Source organism: Bufo bufo, chromosome 5 (assembly GCF_905171765.1).
Source record: "Bufo bufo chromosome 5, aBufBuf1.1, whole genome shotgun sequence".
Taxonomy (NCBI): domain Eukaryota; kingdom Metazoa; phylum Chordata; class Amphibia; order Anura; family Bufonidae; genus Bufo; species Bufo bufo.
Genome location: NC_053393.1, coordinates 309,807,534 through 309,824,459, shown reverse-complemented (window position 1 = coordinate 309,824,459; position 16,926 = coordinate 309,807,534). Strand labels below are relative to the sequence as shown.

Below are 16,926 nucleotides of genomic sequence, written 5' to 3'. Positions count from 1 at the left end.
AGGCCGAATTTTCAGTACAAATAAGAAACCTTTAGAGATGTATAATATTATACAGATAGTGACACAATATACATATAGTAATAAAGACATGAAGTATTTAAGCGTGAAAGAAAACGAGTCATTTCCCAACACTCGTTTCACAGAACACTTTCTCATGTTATTCATTTTTATACTGACAGCTAAAAGACTGCATAAGACTACAATCTCCTTACCATATCATGCCCACATGTTGTGCCTTCTGCTGCTGGCATAAATTTTGTCTCACATTTTCTTCCAATTCTGTGACACCAAAGTGCTTTACATATATCCTATATTGAAAAGAGAGAGATAAGTATACAGTCCATGTACCAATAAATATATTTAAAGGGAGCAAGTCAGTTCAGGAAGTTGTGCTTTTCTTAAAATATTGCAATAAATGTATATATTTTAAAGCATGCTGGGGCTAATGTATAAATTCTAGTTTACAACATGGCTGTTCTGTGAAATGCCAAAAACAAACAAAAAAAAACAAAACAATGGCACCTAATTTACTTCATTTTCGTGGCAAATTGATGATCATTTTTGTCAGCTAAGGACTTTTTCTCTACTAAAAATGGACTCCTGGACAGAAAAACAATGGACCCCATCATAGTCAGTGGGATCTGTTTGGCACTGTTCGAGTCAGATATGTGCTGAATCTGCCAATTATATTATTTTCATTGTTCTGCTCCTATCGCTGAGCAGAACAACAGACATCAATAGCACAAAAATGGAAGATGCCTAAGCATATTAATTTGTCAGTTAAGTGTACGGGGTGGGTTTTAGAATGTGCACCACCAGTCCACCCCTGACCCATTTAGCATGACTGCTGTTAGATGGAACATCATTTACTGAATTGTCCCCTGTCCTCCCCATTCTTTATAAATCCCTAGTATTCTTAATTGTAACACATTTTCATCATCAAATATCTAATGTACACACATACAGTTCTCAGTGCAGGGTCAGGTGGCTACCCTACCATGTATTTTTTATACTGATATAGTAATTTTGTTTGCAAAGATATACATCTATTCAATTCAACCTATTCTCCTGCAGTATTCATCCAGAAGTAGATTAAAAACCCATCAGGAAGAAACCAATTTTCCCTTTCATAGGAAAAAAAAAAAATCTGATATGGAGCTTCTGGATCAACAGCCCATCTAAAGTATCTAGTACCCATGACCTGTATTATTATTGTTATACTCAAGAAAGTCACTAAAGTTCTTTTTAACCCCTTTCAATGCATTGACACTGACAACTTATAGCTTTTACAGTAAAGAAACCTCTTCTACATCAGTGGAGAACCCTTCTATCTTTTAGAGGTTGTGGATGCTGTGTTGTTACAATGAAATCAGTTCTGAACTATCCTGTGTAGTTGTAGGGTCCACTGCCTTCTTCAGCTCCAACCCTAGCTCAGTCCGTCTACATAATAAATGCTGTCTGACCTAGGAACAGACGACCCCAATGATAGGAAACTGTCAAAAATGCTGTCTATAGTTCCTGTGCCACTGCTTAGTTCCTAGTCATTTCCAATGCACACCAGAAGTGGCTTGGTCCTATAATTACAGTCACGGGGGCTAGAACAGAACATCACTAGTAGTGGTGTGCCATTTTAGCTCATATGACTACTGAGACATGTAACTGGCCACAGCGGTCATGGGACCAATCCACTTCCAAACTGATGGGGAACTGAAGCAAACAGAAATGGGGCAGTGGCACTGTGGACATGTACAAGGATGTATGTATTCTATTTCCATGCCTTTTTAAAGTCCAGCATACAGAGCTTGGCCTTCTCTCCAAACTGCCACTTGCACTGTGTGTTGGCATCATACAATTCTCCTGGAAGCTTTTCAGGATATTTATATTCCTTCCCTGGCTTAGGAACATCAGCAAGGCAAATGGCTTGAGAAGAGCTGTAAGACAAAACAGTCAACATTGCGATAGATTTATCTAGTGAAAACACGTTAATTTTCTATATATTGTGTAATACTACATAAAAACAAAACTGAGAATCTCAGACTAATAACTTCAGTAGAGACAAATCAGTGACTCAAATTTTTCAGTCCTTAACCACTTGCCATCTGGGCCATTTGCCCCCTTCCTGACCAGGCCAAATTTTGCAAAACGGACATATCTCACTTTATGTGGTAATAACTTTGGAACGCCTTTATTTATCCAAGTCATTCAGAGATTGTTTTCTCGTGACACATTGTACTTCATGATAATCATAAATTTGAGTCAAAATATTTCACCTTTATTTATGAAAAAATCCCAAATTTACCCAAAAATTCGAAAAATTCGCAATTTTCTAAATTTCAATTTCTCTGCTTTTAAAACAGAAAGTGATACCTCATAAAATATTTATTATTTAACATTCCCCATATGTCTACTTTATGTTGGCATAATTTTGGAAATGTCATTTTATTTTTTTAGGACGTTAGAAGGCTTAGAAGTTTAGAAGCAATTCTTCAAATTTATAAGAAAATTGCCAAAACCCACTTTATAAGGACCAGTTCAGGTCTGAAGTCACTTTGTGGGGCCTACATAGTGGATACCCCCATAAATGACCCCATTGTAGAAACTACACCCCTCAAGGTATTCAAAACCGATTTTACAAACTTTGTTAACCCTTTAGGCGTTCCACAAGAATTAAAGGAAAATGGAGATCAAATTTTTAAATTTCACTTTTTTGGCAGATTTTCCATTTTAATCAATTTTTTTCTTTAACATATCGATGGTTAACAGTCAAACAAAACTCAATATTTATTACTCAGATTCTGCGGTTTACAGAAACACCCCACATGTGGTCATAAACTGCTGTATGGGCACACGGCAGGGCGCAGAAGAAAAGGAACTCCACATGGTTTTTAGATGCCATGTCCCATTTGAAGCCCCCTGATGCACCCTTACAGTAGAAGCTCCCAAGAAGTGACCCCATTTTGGAAACTAGGGGATAAGGTGCCAGTTTTATTAGTACTATTTTTGGGTACATATGATTTTTTGATCATTCATTATAACACTTTATGGGGCAAGGTGACCAAAAAAATGGTTGTTTTAGCACAGTTTCTATTTATTTATTTTTACAGCGTTCACCTGAGGGGTTCAGTCAAGTGACATTTTTATAGAGCAGATCGTTACGGACGTGGCGATACCTAATATGTATACTCTCATTTATTAAAGTTTTACACAATAATAGCATTTTTGAAACAAAAAAATTATGTTTTAATGTGTCCATGTTTGAGAGCTATAGTTTTTTTATTTTTTGAGAGATTTTCTTATGTAGGGGCTCATTTTTTGCGGGATGAGGTGACGGTTTTATTGGTACTATTTTGTGGGACATACGCGTTTTTGATCACTTGGTGTTGCACCTTTTGTGATGCAAGGTGACAAAAATTGCTTGTTTTGACACAGTTTTTTTTATATTTTTTTTACGGTGTTCACCCGAGGGGTTAGGTCATGTGATATTTTTATAGAGCTGGTTTTTACGGACGCGGCAATACCTAATATGTATACTTTTTTTTATTTGTTTCACTTTAACACAATAATAGCATTTTTGAAACCAAAAAAATGATGTTTTAGTGTCTCCATGTTCTAAGAGCTATAGTTTTTTTATTTTTTGAGAGATTTTCTTATGTAGGGGCTCATTTTTTGCGGGATGAGGTGACGGTTTTATTAGTACTATTTTGTGGGACATACGCGTTTTTGATCACTTGGTGTTGCACCTTTTGTGATGCAAGGTGACAAAAATTGCTTGTTTTGACACAGTTTTTTTTTTTTTTTTTTTTTACGGTGTTCACCCGAGGGGTTAGCTCATGTGATATTTTTATAGAGCTGGTTTTTACGGACGTGGCAATACCTAATATGTATACTTTTTTTTATTTTTTCTATTTTTAACTTTTTTTTTTTTACATGTGAAACTTTTTTTCAACCTTTTATTTTTTTTATTTTACACTTTTCGTCCCCCATAAGGTCATACAAGACCTCTGGGGGACATTTGCTTCACTTTTTTTTTTTTTTTTTCACTGTTGATTTCTCCTGTAACTGGGGCTGACATAGTAGCCCCAGTTACAGGACAAATGCACCCCTAGAGAGGCTGTACAGCAGCAATCCTGCGCTGTACAGCCTTAGAGCAGGGCTGATCGAGGTCTCTGAGAGACCTCACACAGCTCCTGCACACTCCGGTCACGGCGGTCACATTACCGCCGTGCCGGAACAGGAAGCGCACAGCGCTTCCTTCTCTGCAGACACAGCGCTCGGTGAGCGCTGTGTCTGCAGCGATCTAGAAGGCAGGGACACCTGGGCACTGTCCCTGCCTTGTCTTAGGGTTGCCCTGCTGTCACTGACAGCGGGCAACCCGATCAGCAGCTGCACGATTAGCGTGCAGCTGCTATTTCTGAAAGGACGTTCTAAAACGTGCTTTCAGAAATAGACGTCCACCCGTAGGACGTTTATATCCTATGGGCGGACGTAAAGCGGTTAATCAATTCGTCCTGAACCAGATCACCCTCTAGTCCAGAATGTTTAAAAACACACCACATCTTTGTATGTGTTATGCTTTTTCATATTACAAAGTTTCCAAAAATTGCCCCTTATTGAAGGCTGAAACACACATGGTGTTAAAAATGAATGCTCACATATCTCCGTACACATAACTACAAGTATGGAGATATGTTATCAGTATCATAACTCAAAAAAAACTATACATACAAAGTATCGCTGGATTCGTACTGACCCGTAAAATAAAAGTAACTGGTCAGCTTTATCGCACATTGAACTTAAAAAAATATATAACTATAAAACTGTGGCAGTATTGCTTTTTTTTCAATTCCACTCCATTTGTAATTTTTTTCCTGCTTTCCACTACATCATATGAAATATTAAATGGTGGAGTTGGAAAGTACAACTTGTCCCACAAAAAACAGGCCCTCATACATCTATGTGAACAGAAAAAAAAAAAAAAGTTTTGGCTCTGGGAAGGCAGGGAGCGCAAAATGAAAACACAAAAAAAAAAAAAAATCTGGGGTAGATAGGGTTAATAGATTAGCAGAGAGGAGTGGCAACTGCAATGGTGGTGACAGCAGCAACCATATGGTACATGTTGGCAGGCAGACAGCTGTTGTGGCATGATGGGGTACAATCAGTAAGGTCAGATCTATTCATCAGTCTCAGCCAGAGGAGTGTGAAGATCCTCCGGAATTCAGGCATGGTGCTGTCACTGCCTGCCCTGTGAGAGATCTGAGAAGATCGTATAGACTTGCAGCACGTGAGTCTATCTGACAGGTCTTTCTGTGTTTCCTTTCTGTTTGTTGTTGTGGGCTGGATCCCACCTCTCCACAGGTCCTGCTCGTTAGCTATTTAACCCCTTTACAACACAGCCTTATTTCACCTTAAGGACAAGGCCATTTTTGGCAAATCTGACCAGTGTCACTTTAAGTGGTGATAACTTTAAAACGCTTTGACTTATCCAGGCCATTCTGAAATTGTTTTTTCGTCACATATTGTACTTCATGACACTGGTAAAATAAAGTAAAAAAAAATAAAAAATTATTTATAAAAAAAAACACAAAATTTACCAATTATTTTTTTTTAATTGCAAATTTCCAAGTTTCAATTTCTCTTCTTCTATAATACATAGTAATACCTCCAAAAATAGTTATTACTTTACATTCCCCATATGTCTACATCATGTTTGGATCATTTTGGGAATGATATTTTATTTTTTGGGGCTGTTACAAGGCTTGGAAGTTTAGAAGCAAATCTTGAAATTTTTCAGAAATTTTCAAAAACCCAATTTTTAGGGACCAGTTCAGGTCTGAAGTCACTTTGCAAGGCTTACATAATAGAAACCACCCAAAAATGACCCTATTCTAGAAACTACACCCCTCAAGGTATTCAAAACAGATTTTACAAACTTTGTTTACCCTTTAGGTGTTCCACAAGAATTAATGGAAAATAGAAATACAATTTCAAAATTTCACTTTTTTGGCAGATTTTCCATTTTAATATTTTTTTTTCCAGTTACAAAGCAAGGGTTAACAGCCAAACAAAACTCAATATTTATGGCTCTGATTCTGTAGTTTACAGAAACACCCCATATTTGGTCGTAAACCGCTGTACTGGCACACGGCAGGGTGCAAAAGGAAAGGAATGCCATACGGTTTTTGGAAGGCAGCTTTTGCTGGACTGGTTTTTTTGACACCATGTCCCATTTGAAGCACCCCTAGAGTAGAAACTCCATAAAAGTGACCCCATCTAAGAAACTACACCCCTCAAGGTATTCAAAACTGATTTTACAAACGTCGTTAACCCTTTAGGTGTTCCACAAGAATTAATGGAAAATAGAGATACAATTTCAGAATTTAAATTTTTGGGCAAATTTTCCATTTTAATCAATTTTTTCCAGTAACAAAGCAAGGGTTAACAGCCAAACCAAACTCAATATTTATGGCATTGATTCTGTAGTTTACAAAAACACCCCATATGTGGTCGTAAACTGCTGTACGGGCACACGGCATGGCGCAGAAGGAAAGGAATGCCATACGGTTTTTGGAAGGCAGATTTTGCTGGACTGGTTTTTTGACACCATGTCCCATTTGAAGCCCCCCTGATGGACCCCTAGAGTAGAAACTCCAAAAAAGTTACCCCATTTTAGAAACTACGGGATAGGGTGGTAGTTTTGTTGGTACTAGTTTAGGATACATATGATTTTTGGTTGCTCTATATTACACTTTTTGTGAGGCAAGGTAACAAGAAATAGCTGTTTTGGCACCGATACCTAATAAGTATACTTTTTTTTTATTTATGTAAGTTTTACACAATGATTTCCTTTTTGAAACAAAAAAAATCATGTTTTAGTGTTTCCATAGTCTGAGAGCCATAATTTTTTCTGTTTTTGGGCGATTACCTTGGATATGGTATGATTTTTGCGGGATGAGATGACGGTTTTATTGGCACTATTTTGGGGTGCCTGTGACTTTTTGATTGCTTGCTATTACACTTTTTGTGATGCAAGGTGACAAAAAATTGCTTTATTTACACCGTCTTTATTTTTTTACGGTGTTCACCTGAGGGGTTAGGTCATGTGATATTTTTATAGAGCAAGTTATTATGGATGCTGCGATACCTAATATGTATACTTTTTTTGTATTTATGTAAGTTTTACACAATAATTTAATTTTTGAAGCAAAAAAAATTATGTTTTAGTGTCTCCATATTCTGAGAGCCATAATTTTTTCAGTTTTTGGGCGATTATCTTAGGTAGGGGCTAATTTTTTGCGGGATGAGATGACGGTTTGATTGGCACTATTTTGGGGTGCATATGACGTTTTGATCGCTTGCTGTTGTACTTTTTGCGATGTAAGGTGAAATTAAATAAAATTGGGGGAAAAGAGGTTTTTGTTTATTTTTACTTGAAACTTTTAATTTTTGGGGGGGAAAACTTTATTTTTTCAACTTTTTTTTTTTACTTTATTTTTTGTCCCACTTTGGGACTTGAACTTTTGGGGGTCTAATTCCTTTACAATGCATTCCAATACTTCAGTATTGGAATGCATTGGCTGTATGAGTAATACAGTGAGTATTACTCATACAGCTTCCGGCCTGTAAGATCCAGGGGGCTGGATCTCACAGGCTCATCACCGGAAGGCAGCGCGATGCCTTCCTTAGGCATCGCGCTGCCTTCCATGCCATTGGGTCACCCCTACAGCTGCATGGGGACCCGATGGCACCGCCGATCGCCGCCGCAACCCGCAGGTAAAAGCCGCAAACCGCAGGTCTGAATTTCTCCTTTGTGCATGTATTGCTGCTAGGTCTCAGGGAGACGCTGGTCCCTTCACGGTGGAAGGTACCAGCTGTCTCATTCTCCTCTCCCTAAGTTAGTGTTTGCTACAGTGTCAGCAGGGCTTTGGTTCCAGCGTCTGAGTTCGTTCACCATCAGGACTTGCTCATACTGTCAGCAGTCAGGGAAAGGCTCAGGGATTGTTAGGAGGTTACCATTCCCTCTTCCATAGCTTTGGGGCCTAGTCTGTTTACCTGTTGTTGTTTGTTTTCTTGTTGTTTCACTTATCCCCACTTGCCGTGACATTATAAACTGCCCCTACAGTCATTATTTTCCTTGCTTTGTGCAGATATGGATACTGTTAAAGCACTGGTGGATCGCATGCAGGGATTATCTTTGGAGGTAGCAGACCTCCGTAATTCAGTTGCGCGGTTTCAGAAATTTCAGGCGTCTGGTTCCGTCAGAACCAGGGCAGCCTTGAACCTAAAGTCGCCCTCCCAGATAGGTTTTCTGGGGGGAGTGATAATTTTGTTCGGTTCAGAGAATCTTGTAAACTGTATTTTTGACTGCGTCCGCTCTCCTCTGGGGACAGAAATCAAAGAGTGGGGATTATTATTTCTCTGCTGAGGTGATGCTCAGTCCTGGGCCTTTTCTCTACAGATCGGTTCCCAATCCCTCCGATCGGTGGATGAATTTTTCAGAGCCCTGGGCCTTATTTATGATGCGGCTATGTCCCTGGCCGTATGGATTGATAGATGCCTGATAGAGAGGTGCAAGGTTCCCCTCCCGCGGGGTACAGAGACACTCAAACCCGTGTCTGGTGATGAGCCTATGCAATTGGGACAGGTCTCTTCAGGCCCTGGTAATAGGAACTTCAGGGTTCAGAGAAGACTTTGTTTCTTCTGTGGTGAAGAAGGACATTTTATTAATGTATGTCCTTATATTAAATCTCAAGGTGAAAAAGAAAAAAAAAAGAGTTGTAACTAATGGGTCTAGTTCTCTTACTCTTTGCAGTGTGGGTGGGGAGTCGGAGAAGGTATTTTTGTTTTTTACCGGTAGTACCCGATTTCTCCTGCCTGCCATGGTGGCGCTAGACTCAGAAAATATTGAAGTAGAAGTATTTGTTGACAGTGGGGCAGGGGTTAACCTTGTGGATTATCAGTTCGTTCAGAGTCATGGTTTTTAGACAAGCGCATTAAACAAGGGAAAAATCTGTGTTTGCTATTGATTCTGCCCCTCTCTCGTAAAAGTGTCTGACTCATATGGTGCATGATATTCATTTGAGGCTGTGTGATTCCCATGTTGAGTCCATTTCTTGTTTTGTACTGAAGGGTTTGCCTGCTTCTCTAGTGCTAGGTTTACCATGGTTGACCAGACATAATCCTACCATAGATTGGCAAGCAAGACAGATCAATTAATTGGAGTGATTTCTGTATAGACAACTGTCTCGGTGCGTCACTTTCTGTGGTATCCACTAAGGTGTTACCCCTGTTTCTTTCCGATTTTTCTGAAGTATTCTCTGAGGGTGGAGATCAGGACTTAGCCCCTCACGAGAGTATGACTGTCTGGTCAACCTTATTCCCAGAGCTAAATCTAAGTCACCGGTGGCTGCCGGCTTCCTTTTTGTTAAAAAAAAAAAGATGGGACCCTTAGACCGTGTTTAGACTTCCGGGAGCTAAATAGTATCACTGTCCGTGATCCTTATCCCCTTCCCTTGATCCCGGATTTATTAGATCAGATTGTCAGAGCCAAGGTGTTTTCCATGTTGGATTTAAGAGGGACTTATGATCTGATAAGAATCAGGAAAGGGGATGAATGGAAGACGGCCTTTAATACTTCAAGAACTTGGTCATGCCCTTTGGGTTGACTAATGCCCCGGCGGTCTTTCAGCACTTTATCAATGCCATTTTTCATCATTTGGTGGGGAGGTTTGTTGTTGTTATTTAGCTCGATGACATACTAATTTACTCGCCCGATATGGAAACTCATCAGGATCATTTAAGACAAGTATTACTGATCCTCCGGGAGAATAAGGTATATGCTAAGTTCGAAAAATGTGTGTTTGCTGCACAGGAGCTGCAGTTCCTGGGTAACCTGCTTTCTTCCTCAGGTTTTCGTATGGATCCCAAAAAGGTCCGTGCAGTATTGGACTGAATCGACCTGAGAATCAGAAAGCGCTGATGTGGATTTTGGGGTTTACTAATTACTACAGAAAATGTATCCTGAATTATTCTACTGTTGTCAAGCCTTTGACCTATATGACCAAGAAAGGTTTGCATTTCTCAGTCTGGTCTGAAGAGGCATTATATGCTTTTTCTGCAATAAAGAAATGTTTCGCTTCTGCTCCCATTCTGGTGCAACCTGATGTGTCTCAGCCTTACATTGTGTAGGTTGACACGTTAGACTCAGAAGTGGAAGTCGGAGCAGTTTTGTCACAGGGTCCTTCTCCTGGCAAATGGCGCCCTTGTGCCTTTTGTTCAAAAAAACTCTTCTGCTGAAAGAAATTATGATGTTGGTAATAGAGAGTTGCTGCCCATTAAATTGGCCTTTGAAGAATGGCATCATTGGTTAGAAGGAGTGATTATTCTCATTACGGTAATTACTGATCATAAGAATCTGGCTTACCTGCAATCGGCGAAGGGTAGGAACCGAAGGCAGGCCAGATGGTCATTGTTTTTTACCAGATTAAATTTTGTGGTCACTTATCACCCTGGGGTCAAAAACATCAAGGCGGATGCTTTGTCGCGTAGATTTCCTGGGGGGGGGGGGAGATTCGGAGGATCCTGCTCCAATTTTGGCTGATGGGGTGGTGGTTTCCGCCCTTCATCTCGAACTTGAGGCAGAGGTGTTGGAAGCTCAAGGTGAGGCACCTGATTCCCGTCCTCCAGGGAGGTTGTTTGATCCTTCTGGGCTTCGGCACAAGGTGTTCAAGGTCATCATGATACTGTCCTTGCGGGACACCGTGGGAGCAGATCCACTGTGGATCTTATTTCCCAGAGATTCTGGTGGCCAGGTTTACGTAAGGTGTGGAGGGTTATGTGGCAGCCTGTGAGACCTATGACCGTGTCAAGGTGTCTCATACTCGGCCTTCGGGATCTCTTCTTCCTTTGTCCATCCCATCCCAGGACACATTTGTCCATGCACTTCATCACTGATTTGCCTAGTTCCTCTGGGAAGATGGTGATTTTGGTGGTGGTGGACCGCTTCAGTAAGATGGCACACTTTATACCATTATCAGGTTTGCCTAATGCCAAAACTCTCGCTTAAGTGTTTATTGATAACATTGTGAAATTACACGGCATTCCCTCTGATGTGGCGTCTGATAGGGGTGTCATGGTCTTACCTGCTTGCTGCTCTCCTTCGTTTGACATGTGCTGGCGGCCATCTTGGTTTCTGGGTTTCTTGTAGCCTTCCACCCTGCGGCTCCTCCTTCCCCTGGGAGGAGCTGGATGCCTAGCTCATATATATAGGAGGTCTGTGGCTTCAGTTCCTTGCTTGGTCCTCTTGTGTTCACATGCTTCTAAGACTGCTGCTGCTTCTGGTTCCTGATCCTGGCTTCGTCTGACTACCCTGCTGGTTCCTGATCCTGGCTTCGTCTGACTACCCTGCTGGTTCCTGATCCTGGCTTCGTCTGACTACCCTGCTGGTTCCTGATCCTGGCTTCGTCTGACTACCCTTCTGGTTCCTGACCTCTGGCTTCGCAAAGACTCTGCTCGGTTTCACCATCCGTTTGGACTTTTGCTTTACAGCTTTATTTTCAATAAAGCCTTCCTATTTTCACTTATCTCTTGTTGTACGTCTGGTTCATGGTTCCGTGACATTAGGACCAAGCCATGAATTCTGACGGTACAGGGCCATCCTCGCTACCCACGCTGGTTGCCAGACTTGATCAGCAGGATCACCTGTTGGGTCGGTTCGCTGTGGCGTTGCAAACCCTGCTTGAACGCACGGCTCATTTCGCTCCCGTTGCCGATGGGTCGGTTGTCGCTCCTGGGCTCGCTCCTACTGCCGCTCCGGTTGTTGCGCCAGAGTCTACCCCGACACCTGTTGTTGCGCCTGCGGTGTTTCGGGGTATGACCGGTTCTGCCCCTCTTCCACAGCGCTTTGGGGGAGAGCCAACTCAGTGCCGAGGTTTCCTTAACCAGGTGGGCATTTATTTCGAGTTGCTGCCACATGCCTTTCCTACTGAGAGATCAAAGGTGGGCTTCTTGATCTCGCTGCTCTCGGACAAGGCCTTGGCCTGGGCCAGCCCTTTATGGGAGAACAACAATCCGGTGGTTGCCGAGTTTTCCGGTTTTGTTGCTTCTCTTCGGAAGGTATTCGATGTGCCGGCTCGTGCTGCCTCTGCTGCGAAGCTCCTTATGTCCATCAGACAGGGTTCACGATCCGTAGCTGAATACGCCATTGAGTTTCGTACCCTGGCAGCAGAGGTGGGCTGGAATAATGAGGCTCTGGTCGCTGCTTTCTCTCATGGTCTCTCGGATACCTTGAAGGACGAGGTTGCAGCTAAGGACCTACCAGTTGAGCTCGAGTCTCTTATTTCTTTCCTGATTTTGATTGACACCAGACTCAGGGAGAGACCTTCCTTTAAGGAGAACCTGCGGAGGTCTTCTAACAGATTGGTGCCTACGTTTGCTGTCCCACCCGTGCCTCCCTCTCCTCCCACGCCTCCTGGGGATGACTTGTCTGGGGGTGAACCCATGCAGCTGGGGTTTGCTCGCCTGTCCGAGGGGGAGAGGGCACTCCGGAGACGCGAGGGCCGATGCATGTACTGTGGTCTCGGTGGGCATTTTCGGTTGGCATGTCCGAACCGTCCGGGAAACGCTCGTACCCTGAGATCCTGTCGGGGGCAGATCTTGGGTGGAGTCTCCTCGTCCCCGGTTTCCCGTGTTGACAAACCACTGATCACTGTTGTCCTCTCCTGGGTCGGGGGCTCGGTGACGACCCAGGCGTTGGTGGACTCTGGTGCTGGTGGTTTGTTCATTGATAGTGTGTTCGCTGCCGCCAATTCCATTCCTCTGCAGGCTCGAGGTTCCCCACTGGCTCTTGAGGCGATAGACGGCAGACCCCTTCTGCCGCCACACGTGACTCATGAGACCCTTCCAGTGGGGATAGCCATCGGTGCCGTTCACAGAGAGTCGGTCTGCCTCCAGGTTATTTCGTCTCCACACTACTCGGTGGTCTTGGGGTACCCCTGGCTCCAGAAGCATAATCCGACTTTCGATTGGAGATCGGTCGAGATCCTCTCGTGGTCACCGCAGTGTGGGGCTAGTTGCATCCACGGGTCTGTCAAGTTGCTGTGTACTTCCTCGGACTCTCTGTTGCCTCCTGAATACGAGGAGTACCGGGATGTATTCGATAAGGTGCGCGCGGTTGCCCTACCTCCGCACCGCCCACACGATTGTGCCATAGAGTTACAATCTGGTGCCGTTCCTCCTCGTGGCAAAGTCTATCCACTGTCGGTAGCGGAGAATGAGGCCATGGAGGAGTACGTGAGGGAGGCGCTTTCACGCGGACACATTCGCAAATCTTCGTCCCCGGCAGGGGCTGGATTTTTCTTTGTGAAAAAGAAGGGCGGTGAGTTGAGGCCTTGCATCGATTACAGGGGTCTCAATCGCATCACGATCAAGAACGCTTACCCGATACCCTTGATTTCCGAGCTGTTCGATCGCCTTAAAGGGGCCACGGTCTTTACCAAACTCGACCTGAGGGCGGCATATAACCTGGTAAGGATCAAGGCGGGCGATGAGTGGAAGACCGCGCTTAACACCAGGACCGGTCATTACGAATCCTTGGTTATGCCCTTTGGGTTGTGCAATGCGCCCGCAGTCTTTCAGGAATTCATCAACGATGTTTTCCGTGACCTGTTGCAGCAGTGTGTGGTAGTCTATTTGGATGACATCTTGGTATATTCTGAATCCATGGAGGCCCACATTCTGGATGTCAGACGAGTGTTGCAACGGTTACGAGAGAACAAGCTGTTCGGTAAGCTTGAGAAATGCGAATTTCACCGATCCCAGGTAACCTTCTTAGGTTACATCATTTCCGCTGAGGGGTTCTCCATGGATCCTGAGAAGGTTTCGGCTGTCTTACAGTGGCCCCAGCCCAGTGGTCTTCGTTCCCTGCAGCGCTTTTTGGGCTTCGCCAATTATTATCGGAAGTTCATCAGGGACTTTTCCATGCTGGCCAAGCCTCTCACGGATCTGACCAGGAAGGGCAGTAATTCCCAGGTCTGGCCGCTCGAGGCCATCCGAGCTTTTGAGGCCCTAAAGTCCGCCTTTGTGTCGGCTCCGATTCTGTCGCATCCCAACCTTGGGTTGCCCTTTGTCCTCGAGGTGGACGCGTCTGAGACGGGAGTAGGCGCCCTTCTGTCTCAGCGTAGAACACCAGAGGGTCCTCTGCTTCCCTGTGGGTTTTACTCCCGGAAACTGTCTTCCGCGGAGTGCAACTATAAGATTGGTGACAGGGAGTTATTGGCCATCGTGCAGGCCCTTAAAGAATGGAGGCACTTGCTCGAGGGTTCGGTGGTTCCGGTTCTCATCCTGACGGACCACAAGAATCTGACCTACCTTTCTGAGGCCAAGAGATTGACACCACGTCAGGCCAGATGGGCTCTGTTCTTGTCACGTTTTAATTACGTGGTCTCCTACCTACCCGGTTCCAAGAACATCAGGGCGGATGCCTTATCACGGCAGTACTCCGAGCTGTCCAGGGAGGAGTCGATTCCGACTTCGGTCATACCTCCGAATCAGATCCTGGCCGCCATTCGCACCAGCCTGACCTCTCCCCTGGGTGAGCAGATTTTGGCGGCTCAATCTGGTGCTCCCTCTGTGAGACCCAACGGCAGATGTTTTGTGCCTGAGGAGTTGCGCACTCGGTTGTTGCGAACCTACCATAACTCCAAGACCGCGGGGCATCCTGGAAAGAATCAGCTGTCCTGGGCTGTTTCACGTCTGTTCTGGTGGCCTTCCCTATGTTCCGACATCGCCGCATATGTAGCGGCATGCTCCGTTTGTGCCCAGAGTAAGTCCCCTCGGCACCTTCCGTTGGGCCTTCTGCAACCCATAGCCACCGGGGAGCGCCCATGGTCACACCTGGGGATGGATTTCATTGTGGACCTCCCTGCATCCCGAGGCCATACGGTCATTCTCATGATTGTGGATCGGTTTTCCAAAATGTGCCACTGTGTTCCTCTCAAGAAGTTACCCTCTGCACAAGAGTTGGCCACGATTTTTGCCAGGGAGGTCTTCCGGTTGCACGGTTTGCCTAAGGAGATTGTGTCGGATCGGGGGAGTCAGTTTGTGTCCAGGTTCTGGCGCGCCTTTTGCTCCCAGTTGGGGATTCATCTCTCCTTCTCCTCGGCCTACCACCCTCAGTCCAATGGGGCCGCAGAACGATCCAATCAGGCCTTGGAGCAATTCCTTCGTTGCTATGTCTCCGATCACCAAGACAATTGGGTTGACCTCCTGCCTTGGGCTGAGTTTGCCAGGAACACGGCGGTGAACTCTTCCTCTGGGACGTCTCCCTTCATGGCCAATTATGGGTTCCAACCTGCCGTGTTACCGGAGGTATTCTCTCCCCAGGATATTCCGGCTGTGGAGGATCACCTTTCCGTCCTACGTGCTTCTTGGGTACAGATCCAGAAGTCCCTTGAGGTCTCTGCGCAGCGACAGAGACTCCAGGCTGATCGCAGACGAGCGCCTGCTCCTTCCTACCAGGTCGGAGACCGTGTATGGTTGTCCACCCGCAACCTCAACCTTCGAGTGCCCACTCCCAAGCTGGCGCCTCGCTTTGTTGGTCCCTTCCGAGTGCTTCGCAGGGTAAACCCGGTAGCCTATGCCCTTGCGCTTCCTCCTGGCATGCGGATCTCCAACGTGTTTCATGTCTCCCTGTTGAAGCCACTGGTGTGTAATCGTTTCACTTCCTCGGTTCCTCGGCCTCGTCCGGTCCAAGTGGGCAATCGTGAGGAATATGAGGTGAGCAATATCCTGGACTCACGCCTGGTCCGCGGTCGGTTGCAGTTTTTGGTCCATTGGCGTGGTTATGGTCCAGAGGAGCGTTCCTGGGTTCCCTCCGCAGATGTCCATGCTCCTGCCTTGCTCCGAGCCTTCCACGCACGCTTCCCTCAGAAACCGTTTTGTGCTCCGCGGAGGAGGGACCCTTGAGGGGGAGGTACTGTCATGGTCTTACCTGCTTGCTGCTCTCCTTCGTTTGACATGTGCTGGCAGCCATCTTGGTTTCTGGGTTTCTTGTAGCCTTCCACCCTGCGGCTCCTCCTTCCCCTGGGAGGAGCTGGATGCCTAGCTCATATATATAGGAGGTCTGTGGCTTCAGTTCCTTGCTTGGTCCTCTTGTGTTCACATGCTTCTAAGACTGCTGCTGCTTCTGGTTCCTGATCCTGGCTTCGTCTGACTACCCTGCTGGTTCCTGATCCTGGCTTCGTCTGACTACCCTGCTGGTTCCTGATCCTGGCTTCGTCTGACTACCCTGCTGGTTCCTGATCCTGGCTTCGTCTGACTACCCTTCTGGTTCCTGACCTCTGGCTTCGCAAAGACTCTGCTCGGTTTCACCATCCGTTTGGACTTTTGCTTTACAGCTTTATTTTCAATAAAGCCTTCCTATTTTCACTTATCTCTTGTTGTACGTCTGGTTCATGGTTCCGTGACAAGGGGGACACAATTTGTTTCCAGGTTCTGGAGGGCATTCTGTACTCGTCTGGGAGTTCAGTTGTCCTTCTCTTTGGCTTCCCACCCTCAGTTGAACGGACAAACTGAGCGCACTAACCAGAATCTGGAAACTTATTTGAGGTGTTTTGTCTCCGAGAATCACGAAGAGTGGTCTTCATTTTTGTCTTTGGCTGAGTTTGCCTGAAATAACCGTAGCCAGGAGTCCACTCATAAGTCACCATTTTTTGGTGCATATGGGTTTCACCCTCAGTTTGGTACCTTTTCTGGGACTGAGTCCTCTGGTATACCTGAAGAGGAAAGATTCTCTTCCTCATTGTCATTCATCTGGCGGAAGATTCAAATCAATTTGAAAGATATAAACGTATGGCTGGTCTGGACCTGTGTGTGGGTGATTTGGTGTGGTTGTCCACTAAGAACATTACGTTGAAGGCACCCTCTTGGAAG

The 16,926-nt window shown here is 44.9% G+C and overlaps 1 protein-coding gene across 1 annotated transcript in view; it reads right to left on the bottom strand.

The window, feature by feature from the left end:
* Positions 1–16,926, bottom strand: part of ADAMTS16 (ADAM metallopeptidase with thrombospondin type 1 motif 16) — a 508,970-nt gene that overhangs the window by 224,601 nt on the left and 267,443 nt on the right. The window contains exons 10-11 of the mRNA XM_040433225.1: positions 1,778–1,931; positions 213–308 (exon numbers count right to left, since the gene is read on the bottom strand). Coding sequence (XP_040289159.1) covers positions 213–308; positions 1,778–1,931 — 250 coding nt within the window. The remainder of the gene's footprint in view (positions 1–212; positions 309–1,777; positions 1,932–16,926) is intronic.